The sequence below is a fragment of the Berghia stephanieae genome, chromosome 1 (genome assembly GCF_034508935.2).
Source record: "Berghia stephanieae isolate SIO BIC M18660-M18661 chromosome 1, UCSD_Bste_1.3, whole genome shotgun sequence".
Classification (NCBI taxonomy): Eukaryota; Metazoa; Mollusca; class Gastropoda; order Nudibranchia; family Aeolidiidae; genus Berghia; species Berghia stephanieae.
Window position 1 is genome coordinate 18,024,906 of NC_088360.1, and position 15,783 is coordinate 18,040,688.

Sequence of the window (15,783 nt, forward strand, 5' to 3'; positions counted from 1 at the left end):
TTAAGCCATCTGATTACGTACAGCATGACACTTCCCTAAAGAACACGTCAGAATGCAAGTCGACAATCACCAAAAGAAAGTAAGAAGGGGGTTGTCATTGGTATTGCTCAAGAAAACAACAATAAATGATCAAATTGGTTGAACTATTTAATACAACTCAAAAGTCAATTTCTTTTGGTGGCAGGCTCCTTGCATTGTCACGTAATATTTTTGGTGACTGCCAGGCTTTGAGTTTACGAAGGCCACAGATAAAGTCTGGCTGCTTACCTATTCTCATTTGATGTTTCCCTTCAGGAACCACCCCAGGTCCCATTCTATTTGGCTTCGTCATCGACGACTCGTGTTCTGTTTGGGAAGACAAATGCGGGGACAAAGGATCTTGTTGGGTATACGAGAATGAAAAAATGGGAAAGAGCATTCTCTACTGGTGGATCGCACTCAAGGTAACCAAGTTTAGTGCCTATCTTTGGTTATAAGTTTTCTTGTTTTCAGCAAAGAACTGCCGGTATGAAATCGCAACTGAAAAAAGAGCATGTCATCATTTATTTCCAGTGTAAGGTAGAAACATCAATAGCCAAGTTGAGACAGCACCTTGACTAAATTGCCAAAATCTGAAAAAGCAGCTTTCAAAACTTTTGGCCAGAAATCTCCTCCTTCAAATGTCGATTGACTAAAATAACTCATCTTGTCAAAAACTTTAAAATCTGGGACTTCATTGAAGTAAGGAAGACTCCAGGTCTGATCGATTTTGACAATATGAGGAGAGGGGGGGGGCATTTTAATCGATCGATATTTGAAGGACGAGTTTTCTGGCCAGAATTCTTGAAATATGGGCTTTTTTTCAGAGTATTGTCAAAATCAAGTGATTATTATAAACAAGGTCGGTGTCTAGCGAAGTTAAAACAATGAAAAGTCGTGTTGTTCTAGCCTCTGAGTAGTTAAGCTACAACTGAATTTATTTTTGTTTTTGTTATGCAGTCGGGACATTATAATAATGTATGGGAGATTATAATAATAGTGTATGGAGCAAGATTTCAGAGATTTCAGCAAGATTTCAGAGATTTCTGCAAGATTTCAGAGATTTCAGCAAGATTTCAAAGTGCAATAAATTGATCCAACCCCTGCTTAATCTATTATTAATTTTACAATGTTAAATTTTCTTTTGTCAGATTGCCGGCATTATCTTCTATTTCTTGGCTTCAGTCGTGTATAAACCACCGGCACCCGAGGCAGATGAGAAAAACAAACAACCTGATCAGCCGGACAACAAAACAGATGTCTTCGACTACGAGGTGGATATTTCGCCCGACAAGGAGATTGGTTTAGACCAGAACGAAGTGAAATTTTCAGGTTCGAAACCGTTCAGCAATGGTGTCATAAATTACGGCGCTGATTTAGAAGACGGTCTTAAGTCTATACCGGTAGTCCAAAATGTTTTACCACGAGAAGGGCCTTTGCAGAGTACGAAACTTTAATATTATTCTGCAAATGGCATAAATTTTACTCATTTAAATTACATCTGATGACCTGATAATATAAGAAAGTAAAAAAAAAAAACGATTAAATTCTAAAATGCCTTTTCTGTAGATATTTAGTTTCATAATCGTCTTATTCGGCTAATGTTATCTCAAAGGCTAATAAAAAGAATGTCATCAAGGACAACTTGAAAAGAATCTACTACTCTTATAATATATCTTTTTTTATTTGTCGTCCTCATGTGCCAAAAGGCCAAATTGACTCAGTACTTTGATATTTCTCTAAAGCTTTTAATAGAAAAGACCATTAAGTATATCAGGGTATGCATTAAATTGAATTAATGAATATTTTTATGTATAACATAAACATTAAATAAATGGAACACACTCATAGAAATATTGTCGAGATCAAGTGACGACAGCAATTTTAAGCAAAAAAAATTCTAATTTACATTAGGATATTGTTAATATTTTCCAGAAATAAGGCTGAGGTTATTCGCAGGTAACAATTTCTTCTATAGACAAATCAAACTGAAAAGGGTAGCAATTTTTACAGGTAAGACCTTCATAACTTGCAACAATTGGAAAAGAATTTGGATAATTGAATTCCATTCAGGTAAATGGCAAGTAGAGAGAATTATACTACATAAAAGTAGACCAATAAATCTAATTGCATCATTCATGACCACTTTCTCAAAGGTTCTAGAGACACGAAGCACACTACAGTGGACAGACTAAATAAACAAATTTATAAGAGATTTGCTTGTTTTTTTTTTTGTAATGGCCACTCTTTATAAAGGATTGAATGACTTAAAAGAGACACCAGCAGACCAATTCCATATTAAAATGAAATTGTCTAAGATACAAATTATTCATCAGGAACATCACCATTGTAGGATCTTTCCATTACTGAGTTGGCAGTCATTTTTAGTCATTTTCCCCCAAAACATTCCGCTTAACCAGTTAACTGCCTAATATGGAAAAACGCGTATCTAATCATTGATTAGTCCACCCGCTTTGATTCAAAAACGTAAGAGACTAGAATTTCGTGACCCTTCACGAAGTCCCAAGTTTGAGGGGGTTTTTTCAAGATGAGGGTCATTTTTGTAGGACGAGTTTTCTGGTCAAATTTTCAATACGTGTTGTTGTTTTTTTTTTTCCAGATAATGGTTAACTGGTAAATATAGAACAACTTGCCAGCAGAAATCAACCTTCTGGGCAATATTGGTAGCCTTTAGATAATTGCTTTACAAACTGTTAGAAAAGTACCATAATCCTTTCTTTTTCCTTTAGATGCAAAAGCAGTATAGGGAATGAGATTAGCGGAAGAGTAGCGTCCCTTGATTGGACGTCACCCATAGTCTGTGACGTCACCGGCGGAAAAATTATTAGAGAGAGAACGTCATGTTAGTTGTGCGCATGCGTCTCTCGTCCTCTACTCTTCCGCTAATCTCATTCCCTATTTTCTTGTTTATGACCTAACAGAGACGGGTGTGAAAAGATTCAAGAAATGATTTTTTACGATTCAACAACAACAAAATAGACACCACCTACTTTAACCGTTAGCATTTTGATGAAGACTTATTTTTTCATAATAATATGCATGCAATTAGAAAGTCCTCACTTGCTGTTGTAAATGGAAAAGGACAAAAATTTTCTTCTTTTTTTTTTTTTTTAATTAGACTCGATTTTTTGTAAGTCTGGCTGAACGAGAAAAAGAGGAATTAAGTCACGCAAAAATATTATTTTTGTTTTATTGTTTGTTTGGGGTTTGTTTTGTTTTGTTTGTTTGATTGTTTTTTTTTTTCTGGGGGGTTTGTTTATTTTTGTATTTATTTTTTTTTTTGTTTTTTGTTTTTTGTTTTTTGTTGTTGTTGTTGTTTGTTTGTTTGTTTGTTTTTTGTTTATTTTCTTTTGCTTTGTTTTTGTTTTTGTTTGTTTTTTGTTCTATTTTTGTTTTGTTTTGTTTTGTTTTTGTTTTTTGTTTTTTTTTTATCTTTTCAAGTGTCTTTGTATATATTTGTATTATATTTATATATATTTAATATCGTTAGAGATGTACGGATCTGTAAAGTGCTCAACTATTTAAAGGAGTCTAAATTGTTAGGATTTGTTAATCTAATTGTACGCTGTATCGACAAATTCTCTTTGAAAAAAAGGCATACAGTTTATCATATTCTAATATTTCTATGACCGGGTTGTTCTTTTTTAATCTTTATTTCTTAATTATTTGAGTTGTGATAGATGATATTATTGTGAAATGCAAAATCAATCTGTAAATTGTGAAGTAAGAAGAGGGGATCTCTATGAGGAAGGAATGTGATGAGAGAGAGAGAGAGAGAGAGAGAGAGAGAGAGAGAGAGAGAGAAAGAAAGATAGAGATAGTGAGAGAGAGAAAGAGAGGGAGCGAGAGAGAGATAGTGAGAGAGAGAAAGAGATGGAGAGAGAGATAGTGAGAGAGAGAGAAAGAGAGGGAGAGAGAGATAGTGAGAGAGAAAGAGAGAGAGAGGGGGGGTATACATATATCTTTTCTTGTAATAAAGCAAATTATTATAGTACCTATTTTGTGTTGTTTTTTACTGTACATTTTTTTTAAGATAGAAAAGAAAAAAAAAAAAGACTGTCGTTACTGTCAGCTTACCCCCGCGCAACACCAGATTCAAAGTATTAAACTTATTTTAATCTCTTGATGATAGAATAATCCACATGTATTGATAAATTAATTGGACAAGACAAGACGCATGTTTGGCGCAAGTAAAATTTGATTTTATTACATAGTCAACGCCACTTAACGCCAGGAGGTCACCCGAAATTGAAGTTTTTCCCGGGTGGAACAGAAAAAATAATATTATTTTATAAAGGCCATGCCGGCGAGGTGTCGAATAGAAGCCTCGATCATCCAGAACTGGGAAGTTTGTGTCATACCTTCTACTCTTCCGGTTCCAAACTCATTGGAAGTGTATATTATGCCACCCGTCCTTCGAAGGACTAATAATGTTTAGGTTACATATTGAATCATAAGGTGCCATAACTATTTTAGTAGCAGGATGTATAGTAGGCAGATTCGTATGATTATGGGATGTAAAAGAGCAAGGATGGATTATCTTTAAGACGACGACCAGCAGATTATAAAAATAAATTAGACTAGAAAATAAGATGCCAGTCCCCCGGCAAAGTGGTTTTAACTTCCAATGAGATGGGAACCAGTTTTGTTTTTTTTACATCACCCTTTGTTCCCTTTTGAGGTCGTTTGTGGTCCTTATTTCTACTCCAAAGCGATCTAAAAGTGTGTATGAAACAGGGCCCGACAAAGCAAAAAGAAAAATGCAACAAAAAAAAAACAAAACAAAAAAAAAACATTTTAAAAAAAGAGAGAGAGATAGAATCAGCCTGTCTCGACAAAGGATTGAACCTCAGACCTCCTGATTACCGGTCAGACGTATTACCATTAGACCTTTGTCCGGTATATAGGAGGTCTTAGGCTGGATCCCCAGTAGAGGCAGGCTTATCTCTCTCTCTCTCTCTCTCTCTCTCTCTCTCTCTCTCTCTCTCTCTCTCTCTCTCTCTCTCTCTCTCTCTCTGCTTGGTCTGCCATTGTTTCATACATTATCAGATTTTTACCTTACACCAGTGCCTGCTCCCAAATTCTACACCAAAACGATGATTATTATTCAATACTTGTATTGCAGCCTCTACTTGCATGCGTCTGAAATGATGGGTCTGAACTGGGGTACATTGGATGTTGCAATGCCCTTTCAACCCAGCCATTGTGCTCCCTGTATCATTTTATATTGGGCTTTTAATCATTATTATTTTTTTTTTTTTTAATTAACGTCTATCTTATCGAGGCAATGCTTCAGTAAATGGTGTTCTCAATCACACAGGGACAAGTGCGTCCAATTTACTGTTCATATTTATTGCTTTGGTTGCAGTGGGGAAAAGCGGATGATCTTCAAGATTGCTACCATCACCGTACTGTAAAACGAACTACGCGGAGTTCAGATTTACGGGCGGCGCAACACTCCCCTATTAGTATTGTCCCGCGAATTCGCCTGAAGACAATGAATGGAAGATGGGTCTTCTAAACACCAAGGACCAACAATCTGAATGAATTTACCGAGAGAGCTAAGAGAGACGACTGACTATAGATAGTATGCGCTTGGCTAAGAAGCTCATAACATTGCCATCTGGAAGTATAACGGACCAACACACAAGACTGAGTAACCATAATCGTTTATAATCTGGTTTATTCAATTTAGTGAGAATTACTCATGAACGCGGATGGCAAAAAACAATAACGAAGACCTGATTGACGTTAACTTCGAACGATCTATAGAGGATTCAAAGAAAGATTAAAAATAGTATTTCTTTTCACGTTCTAATACGAATCAATAGTCTGATGTCACGTCGCCAAGCAACGGCGGCCATCTTGGTTCTAAACAAAAAAAAATCATTACTTTATATTTTTCATGCTGCCTAGAACTTTTCATATGTCTTGTGATCAGAATGTGTAAAAGTCAAAACATGATCAAATTTATGGGGGTTTTTTTTTTCCTCTGGATACGCTTTTATGCTCGCCGGAGAAATATTTCATACGGCGTCCGCCATTGTTCCGATAGTTCAGAGTCAGTGTTACTAAGTTACCCTGCGTCATTAGTAAGGAAGTGACGTTACGACTATTGAATCCTATTGTATATTATGTTAACGCATAGAGCTTCCTGCCTGTTGGGATTGGCGAGATATATATGTCATCCATTATTATTATTATTATTATTATTATTATTATTATTATTATTATTATTATTATTATTATTATTATTATTATTATTATTATTATTATTATTATTATTATTATTATTATCATTATTATTATTATTATTATTATTATTATTAGTAGTAGTAGTAGTAGTAGTAGTAGTAGTAGTAGTAGTAGTAGTAGTAGTAGTAGTAGTAGTAGTAGTAGTAGTAGTAGTAGTAGTAGTAGTAGTAGTAGTAGTATTATTATTATTAATCTTATCAACATTCGAAAAGCTATATGTGTAACCTTAACGTTTACAGTCTGTTAAAGAGAATTTAGAGCAAACTAATAATCAACGAAATGACCGTCCAGGTGCAATAACAAATTAGATAGCCAAGTGACGTCGACTTCATTCATTTTATAAAGAGATCAAAATTTCTAGCCACAAATTGAATCTCTAATGAACGGAAAGGTGGAGGAGGCTCGGGAAATCCGTCTCCTAGTCCCACATCTGGTGCATTAAATATGCAAAGCAGAGAGGTAATTCCCCAAATTTAGATCATAAACCTCCTAAGGATAGGGAATGAGATTAGCGGAAGAGTAGCGTCCCTTGATTGGAAGTCACGAGCAGAAAAGTTATTAGAGAGAGAACGTCATGTTGGTTGTGCGGCATGAGACACTTCACCGAAAGCGAGGACGAGAGAGACGCATGCGCAAAACTATTTTGACGCTCTCTCTGCAAGGTGACGTCCAATCAAGGGACGCTACTCTTCCGCGAATCTCATTCCCTATAAATAAATAAATAAATAAATAAATAAATAAATAAATAAATAAATAAATAAATATCTTAACAAAAGAAAAAGAACAAATACAAACTATGAAAGACGGCGATGGTGATGTTAATGATCGCTGTTTTTTATGTTGATCATGATGGTGATGATGATGATGATGATGATGATGATGATGATGATGATGATGATGATGATGATGATGATGATGATGATGGGTAAGGAGGAGGGGGAGGAGGAGGGGGAGGGGGAAGAGGGGGGGGGTATAATGATGATGGTGATGATGATGATGACTTTTTTAAGAGAGAGAGAGAGAGAGAGAGAGAGGGAGGGACAGAGAGAGATGATGATGATGATGATGATGATGATGATGATGATGATGATGATGATGATGATGATGATGATGATGATGATGATGATGATGATGATGATCTTCAGCAGTTCGACAAGAGAGAGAACTGAATCGAATTGAATGAAAGTTTATATCCGGAGTAACATCCCTTTCTCATAATTTAAAGATGGCGACGTCCATGAATACACATTGATTGTTTTGGTACTTTTTAAGACTTCAGATGTAAAATCATCCTTTAATTTCCATTTATCTTTAGAACTTCAAGAAAACATTGTGAGTATGATCTGCGATTTGTAACTAAAGCATTACTGTTTCAACATTTGATAACCACACTTTAACCCAAAGAAGGGTCTAAATTCTTTGTCTTGTACTGTATTGTTGCCACACATTAGGTAGTTGCATGAAAATTTGAGATTGCAGCAATTGTTTTCAAAATAGTCTCATGCTATTCTGCAAGAAATACACTTTTCAATGGTACCAAAATTATGACAATGTGACAATTAGAACCAAAGTTACGGGATTATTAGTCCGCAAAAGTGGACCAAAATACTTAATATAATATAAGAGGAAAAAAGAAACTAAAACTGTGACCAGAGAGCAACCGAAAAGCGGGGGAAATGGAAAATCACGGTTATTTGGGGTGGAATACATATAAAACCATATATCAAAATGATCGCAAAGGAAAGACGAAGCAAATTTTAAAAAAATTAAATGATTATTATGCAATATTATGCAACGTCATGCAATTACATAACCCTAGAAAATGAAAAAAAAGGCGCGAGGAATGGATAATAACTTTAAAAACAGATTTGAGGGTGGTCTTCTTCCAGAGCATGCTTACAATACTATGGCTATGATTAATTTTGAACACAAAAATTGTTAAAACAAGAGGAAAGGAGCGTAAACGTATGAATTTAGACACTAAAGTTGTGTCCTTGGGGAAGGCACTTAATATTTGGCATTGGCAAATGAGCAACAGACGAAAGATGACTGGTATTCGGAGAGAAGAAAAAAAAACAAAAAACAATGAACAGGGCTAGAAATAAAGTTGAACAAGTGTCAGTAAATGCAACTTGCAAATTTAATGCCCAATGTTTTTGCATCCTTGGACAAGACATTTGGGCACCAACAGTACTCGGGAGAAACAAGCTTGCCGCTTTATATATGCAAACATGGTCAGTGATAAAAATGCAAAATTAAAAACAAGAACTACATAAGAGTGGTAGAGAAAACTTAACCTGAAAATGCAAAATTGAATATTACGTAACATATTACATAATAACAAACAATAAGCCGATAAATACCGACACTTTGCAAACTTTCTGCAACATAGGCATGTCATATATCAAACTGAACATCTCGAAGAGATGTATCATATGACTAACTATTAAACTACATTAAAATTGAAATGAACTTTAGAAAATTTGATAATTGCTTTGCATTCAACATCACTAAGAGAACAGATAATTAAAGGGTACTCACGTACTGACTCGCTTAAATCCATAAGATGGCTGAGATGTGGCAAAAGACAGAAGACAACAAAATCTAGGCACTCTGGGTTGTTGGCTGCATGGAATGTAGACACAGGCAATATCCAGGTAATGATACTGAATAAATACATCGAAGTCCAAGCAATGATACAGAAGTAGTTGGGGGAGACTGACGATCGAATTCATGTTGTTACTTCAATTTCATATTTAAAAATACGAGGCAGATTATTGGAGCTGGAGGAGGCAGACGACGGGAGTTGGAGGTGGCAGACAATCAAATTCATGTTGTTATTTCAATCTCATATTTAAAAATACAAGGCAGATTATTGGAGCTGGAGGCGGCAGACGACGGGAGTTGGAGGTGGCAGACAATCAAATTCATGTTATTACAATTTCATATATTCAAAATTACAAGGCAGATTATAGGAGCTGGAGGTGGCAGACAATCAAATTCATGTTGTTATTTCAATTTCATATTTAAAAATACAAGACAGACGACTGGAGTTCGAGACGGCAGACGACTGGAGTTGGAGGTGGCAGACAATCAAATTCATGTTGTTATTTCAATCTCATATTTAAGAATACAAGACAGACGACTGGAGTTGGAGGTGGCAGACAATCAAATTCATGTTGTTATTTCAATTTCATATTTAAAAATACAAGGCAGATTATTGGAGCTGGAGGAGGCAGATGACGGGAGTTGGAGGTGGCAGACAATCAAATTCATGTTGTTATTTCAATCTCATATTTAAAAATACAAGACAGACGACTGGAGCTGGAGGCGGCAGACGACGGGAGTTGGAGGTGGCAGACAATCAAATTCATGTTGTTATTACAATTTCATATATTCAAATATACAAGGCAGATTATAGGAGCTGGAGGTGGCAGACAATCAAATTCATGTTGTTATTTCAATCTCATATTTAAAAATACAAGACAGACGACTGGAGTTCGAGAGGGCAGACGACTGGAGTTGGAGGTGGCAGACAATCAAATTCATGTTGTTATTTCAATTTCATATTTAAAAATACAAGGCAGATTATTGGAGCTGGAGGAGGCAGATGACGGGAGTTGGAGGTGGCAGACAATCAAATTCATGTTGTTATTTCAATCTCATATTTAAAAATACAAGACAGACGACTGGAGTTAGAGGCGGCAGACGACTGGAGTTGGAGGTGGCAGACAATCAAATTCATGTTGTTATTTCAATTTCATATTTAAAAATACAAGGCAGGAAATGAAACATGAAAATGTGGTGTCATAATGAACGTCTGACTCTGAAAACAAAAAAAGTACTTCGATTATGATTAAATCAACAAAATTAAAAGTTATATAATAATTTTTGTTGTGGTAAAGAGTAAAGTAATGAATGAAATATACTTTCACTTGAATTGACTCTATCATGCTATTCTGTATTATTTGTATTGAAATTAACCACATTAAATTAAACCAACACACTTAACCTGCAGAACAAACAAAAATAAAAGATAAAAAATAATATCAGTGGAACATAATTTTTAGTTGTCCGGTATCATCCCAGTTAAAAAGTCATTTCAGTTTCAACATTCATTCATAAAATAAAACTAAAATTATGGATGGGACTATTTTCAGTCTTTTTACAGCAATTATTCAGCTTGAAATTATTTATACAAGTCACAAAAGCAAACGCAGTCGATAGTTTACAGACTGCACTGTACACAGGAGACTCGGGGATACATCGAGAGGCAATCCTGGTTGGCCGTCGCCAACTTCATGAACACGCGTCGTATTTAAAGTCACTAAAAGACGCTTTCGCCAGCATCAATCACCACCAAAATTCACACAAATAGAGAAAAATGGTTGGCGAATAATATAACATTAATTAAAAATAGGTAATATAATGAAAAATGTATTTAAAATGAAGTTAAAACTTACCAAATTTTCAAACAGCTGGCATCTGAACAAAGAATGAACGGATTAAAAATCTGAAAACGCCGCCTGATGCGCTGGCTTCTCCTCTTTAAAATGAGACCGGAAGTGACGAAATTAGTGCACAGGAAGCGATTCCACGGCAATGGAAGTAAAACTATGTTCACCGGTTAACACAATTTTCACTCCAGAGCCGTAACATCGATATCGGGGCTCGATCAGCGGCTCAGCCACGGGCGATGCGACTACCTACACACATGGAACCTGACAGATAGCAAAATCGTCGAGATACCACAGCCACAGAGCCGTGGTAATTTTTCAACTGTTTACAATTAACTGCCACGAAGTAATGTAATTGTCACGGAGAGGTGTTATTATTAATACTCTCTCTCTCTCTCTCTCTCTCTCTCTCTCTCTCTCTCTCTCTCTCTCTCTCTCTCTCTCTCTCTCTCTCTCTCTCTCTCTCTTTTTTTTTTTTCTCTCTCTCTCTCTCTGTCATTTAGTGTGAAATTTTTCTAGATATATATCATGGTGTTGGGTTTATAGCAGATGGCAAGTTGTCTAGTGTTATGGTAGTATATCATGACTAACTTCTTCTTCTTCTTCGTTCCCGTCACGTCACATGGTCAGTCCGGTCTGGTGAATGAAGCCCACAGTGGTCCTGAGGTCGTCCTCACTTCCGTACAGCTTCTTTGAGTATGGGGTTGGGTCAGGCCAGAAGTTCCTTCTCAACTTGTTGTACTTTGGACATTCCATTAGGACATGATGTCCATTTTCATTTTCAAGTCCGCAGTCACATTGTCCAGAGGCACCTGCTCTGGACATCCTCCACATATGTTCCTTTAACTGGTTGTGTCCAGTTCTCAGTCTGAAGATGATGACCTGTTCCTTTCTGTCGAGCACCTTGATTGGGTCATTCATGTTGTATTCTGGGTGCTTCTCTCTCCATCTCTGAGACTGGATAAATTTGGCCATTTTGTTAATTTCTCCTGTTGAGTACATTGGGGAGGGTTGCTGCATGCGACTGCCTGCCTTTGCCAGTTGGTCAGCGATCTGATTTCCAAGTATCCCACAGTGTCCTGGAATCCACTGCAGTACCATGTTGGTAAACTTGCTTAGCTTCATGAGGTCTTCCACCAAGGCGTCTATATCATCCGCAAAGGACATCATTATATCCTCCAGAATTTTCTTAGCATCTGTTAAAATCACTATGTGTCTTGGTTTTTCATTTTCTGAGAGGATTTGCTTAACAGCTTCATGGATTGCATCTGCCTCTGACTTGTAGATTGAAGTGCGAGTACCAGTCGGTTTGCTGATCTCCTTTTGTTGACCATTTGTGTACTCGATGTGCACTCCCAGGCCCCCGCATGTGTGTTCTTTATTGCATGAACCATCTGTATAGATTCTTGTCCATTTTTTTTCAGGGTAGTTTTGATCTATGCACTTCTGTAAAGACTTCTTGATTTCTTCGCCGTGTTTTTGTTTTGTTGAAATGTCACCAACGGAAGTCTTGATTTTCAAGTGATTTTGCCTTTTCCAAATTGGTACTCTGATATTTGCTTTGCATTTTTGGGTCATTATTCCGTCAAGTTCGTGATCTTTTTCAATTTGCTGGGCTCTTTCAATAAAGTGGGATCTTTTCAGCCGCCTAGTTTTCTTTTGTTGCGCTCTAGCGTGAAGAGGCTGATCTGTCATTGTTTTCACGTCTGTGTATTGTTTCAAAATTTTTGATTCCCTTCTTTCTGATAGAGATGTAAGTCCTGTTATGGTTTCCATTGCATGAATCGGTGTCGATTTCATTCCTCCACTTATTATCCTCATGTTGCTGTTTTGCACTTTGTCCAGTTTTTCCATTTGAGTTTTGGAGCAGTTTCCCCATGCAGATATCCCGTATTCTAGCGCTGGTCTCACATATCCTGTGTAAGTTTGTTTCAGTATATCGGAGCTAGCTCCCCAAGTTGTTCCAGCTAGTTTTTTCAAGAGTTGTGTTCGCTTTACCCCAACTTTCTGACTGTTGCTGATTTGATTTTTCCATGTTAGTCTTGGGTCAAAATGGACTCCTAGGTATTTTGGTGCGTCGTCTTTTTCTAATTCATGGTCTTCAATAAGTAGCTTTGCTTTTTCGTCTTTTGGGGAGAGGCTAAATATTGTGAACTTTGTCTTCACTGCATTTATTTTCATCGCCCAGTTGTCAGTCCATTCTTTGATATTATCCAGTGTGATTTGCATCCTGTGTTGTGCCTTGATTAAATTTTGGTCAGAGCTAATCAGAGCTAGGTCATCTGCGTACATCGACATTTTCACTCCTCGACATAGTGTTTCTCTTATATCATTTACATAGAGAAGAAATAGTGTAGGTGATAGTACTCCACCTTGTGGGACTCCATGTTTTAGTTTTGCTTCTCTACTTTTGTGACCTTGTGTTGTTACTCTTGCCTTTCTTGTTTTTAGGTAGTTTTGTATCCAGTTGAGCATGTTATGGGATACTTTTGATTTTTGTAGTTTATATACCAGACCTTTTTTCCACACTTTGTCGAATGCTTTTTCAAAGTCCACCCATACCACAATTTGTTTCTTTCCATCCTGAAACGAGTCTTCTATTTCTTGGGATATATAGGTTACTTGATTTTCAGTACTCCTGTGTCTTCTGAAACCAGCTTGTTCATTTATAAGCACATTATAGTTTTCAAGATACCACATCAGTCTGGAGTTGATAATTCTTTCTATCAGCTTGCACATGCAGCTTGTAAGACTTATAGGTCGGTAATTTGCGGCTTCATTTGCTTGTTTTCCTTCTTTCTTAATTGGGACAATAAAAGCCTTTTTCCATATATCTGGTATTTTACCAGTTTTCCAAGTGCTGTTGTAGAGTTGTAATAGCTTCTTTTTCGCTGTCTTTCCAAGATGGATAAGCATCTCATTTGTTACTTCGTCTGGACCTGGCGATTTCTTTGTTTTCAACACTTTGAGAGAGCTTTCTAGTTCTTCCATAGTTAGCTTCTTTGTCATTACTTCATCTATGGCTTCCTTGAGTTCCTTTTTTTGTTTTCTGCATTCTTTTCTAACCCTTTCCTTCAGTTCTTTTTCTATTGTGTTGTCACTAATTTTTTTGAACTGCTCCATGAATAGGTCTGCAGCTTGTTGTGGACTGACAAGTTCTCCTTCTTTTTCCAAAGCGGGAGGGGCGTAGTGATTCGGTTCTCTATTTGGGGCTTTTATAAGTTTCCAAAGTTTATTTCCATCTTTTTCGAAGTTAAGGCTATGCGTTTTTTCTTTCCATGCCATTTTGGATGTCGTTGCCATTTCTTTTTTAAAGGTAGCTTCTGCCTCTTTATATGCTGCAATATTGTCATCACAGGGGTCTGCTTCAGCCTTTTCTCTTGTTTCCGATACTTCATTACTTAACTGATTAAGATCGTCTGTCCAGAGTGGTATATAATTTTTTCTTGCTCCCCTTGGGATACTTTCTTTTGCTGCTTTTAGGATGGCCTTTGTCAGTTCTTTTGCACTTTTGTTGACATTCTTGGTTTTACAGTTTATGTTTTTGCAGTGGCTGTCTGTAAGTTGTTCAAAGCTTTCCCATTTTGCTCTTTTGTAGTTCCATCTTGGGATAGTTTGTGTTTTGTTTTCATTTTGATGATAGAGGTTTGTGATGATTGGCCTATGGTCGCTACCACCCAGTTGGGGCTGTACTGTTCTATTTATCGTCTTTGCTATATCATCTGTGGCAAACGTAAGATCTGGGTAGATGTGGTTTTCCACGCTCTTGAGAAATATGTGTCCTCATCTTCATCATCATACAATAGTTGAAGTTTTGTTTCAATTTGCCAGTTTTCTACTGTTTCACCACGTTTGTCCATATCTCCATATCCCCAGCTTTTAGAGTGACTGTTAAAGTCCCCTAGTACCAGACATCTTTCTTCCTGGATTTTTATCTTGTCTAAATGAAGCTCTTTGTTTGGTGGGCAATAGCAGTTAAAAATCAGGAGTTCTTTCTTTCCGATACATACTTTAATTTACTGTATTTCTGATTGCTCTTGTGTATCAATTTTTATGCCTGCGGTGGGGTAGTCGTTTTTTACTAATGTCATCACGCCTCCTTTGTGATCCTTTCTATCATGCCTTATTACCTGGTACCCTCTGATCGCAAATCTCATGTTGTCCGTGAGGTGAGTTTCTTGAATGCAGGCAATTTTGATGTCCTGCTCTTTGAGTCTCTTTTCAAGGGCTATTTTCTTCTTCGCAACGCCCTCAGCATTCCATTGGAGGATTTTAATTGTGTTTGGTGTTCCAGTCGCATGTAACCTTGATCCTCCTCCCCTGGTTCCGCAAGATGAAGTCAAGGTACCACCAGATCGCTTGGGTGGGCCATTGAGGCCCGGCACTAGGCCCGTCCGGCGGGATTCCACGGGCTTCGCACCACATCGGATTTGATTATTGTGACGTGTCATATTGGGATTTAAGCATGCAGTGGCAGTTTCCAGTTTCCTGAGATATTTGCGCCTTCCGGCCCCGCTGCTCTGTCTTCGGCGTGCTGTTTTTCAGGATTTGCTTCCTTAGCCTTTGACCATCCAAGGTCTGTCCACAAGGCAGTGGCGGTTTTGCTTCAGAGTGTCCTTCTCCTAGATCGATTGCGGTCCCCTGTTAACGAACTCGATCTGTCCGGGTTTTTGTTCGGAGTGTCCTTCTCTTAGATGGATTGCGGTCCCCCGTTTACGAACTCCATCTGTCCAGGTTTTTGCTCAGAGTGTCCTTCTCTTAGATGGATGTCGGTCCCCCGATGACGAGCTCCATCTACCCGTGGTCAGATGGTCTAAGTTGGGAATCCGGGAGGATGTCCTGTAGAGAGTCAATCCCTTTTCACCCCTCCCCCACGTCGTGGACAACACCCACACCCAAGGGTGTGGACTAGGGGAAGCTGAACTCGACGGTTGATTTCCTCCCTTCTTCCTTCCTTGTTGACGATGCTGACCGTTGTAGATCATTCTTGGTCTGGCCTCTCACTTACGATCATCGAGACACGCAAGCCCTC

The 15,783-nt window shown here is 37.5% G+C and overlaps 1 protein-coding gene across 1 annotated transcript in view; it reads left to right on the plus strand.

Annotated features, from left to right (window-relative positions):
• LOC144962653 (uncharacterized) overlaps positions 1-3,322 on the plus strand; it is a 7,533-nt gene extending 4,211 nt beyond the window's left edge. The window contains exons 2-3 of the mRNA XM_078895804.1: positions 295-443; positions 1,170-3,322. Coding sequence (XP_078751930.1) covers positions 295-443; positions 1,170-1,475 — 455 coding nt within the window. The 3' untranslated portion in view covers positions 1,476-3,322. The remainder of the gene's footprint in view (positions 1-294; positions 444-1,169) is intronic.
• The last annotated feature ends 12,461 nt before the right edge of the window (positions 3,323-15,783 follow it).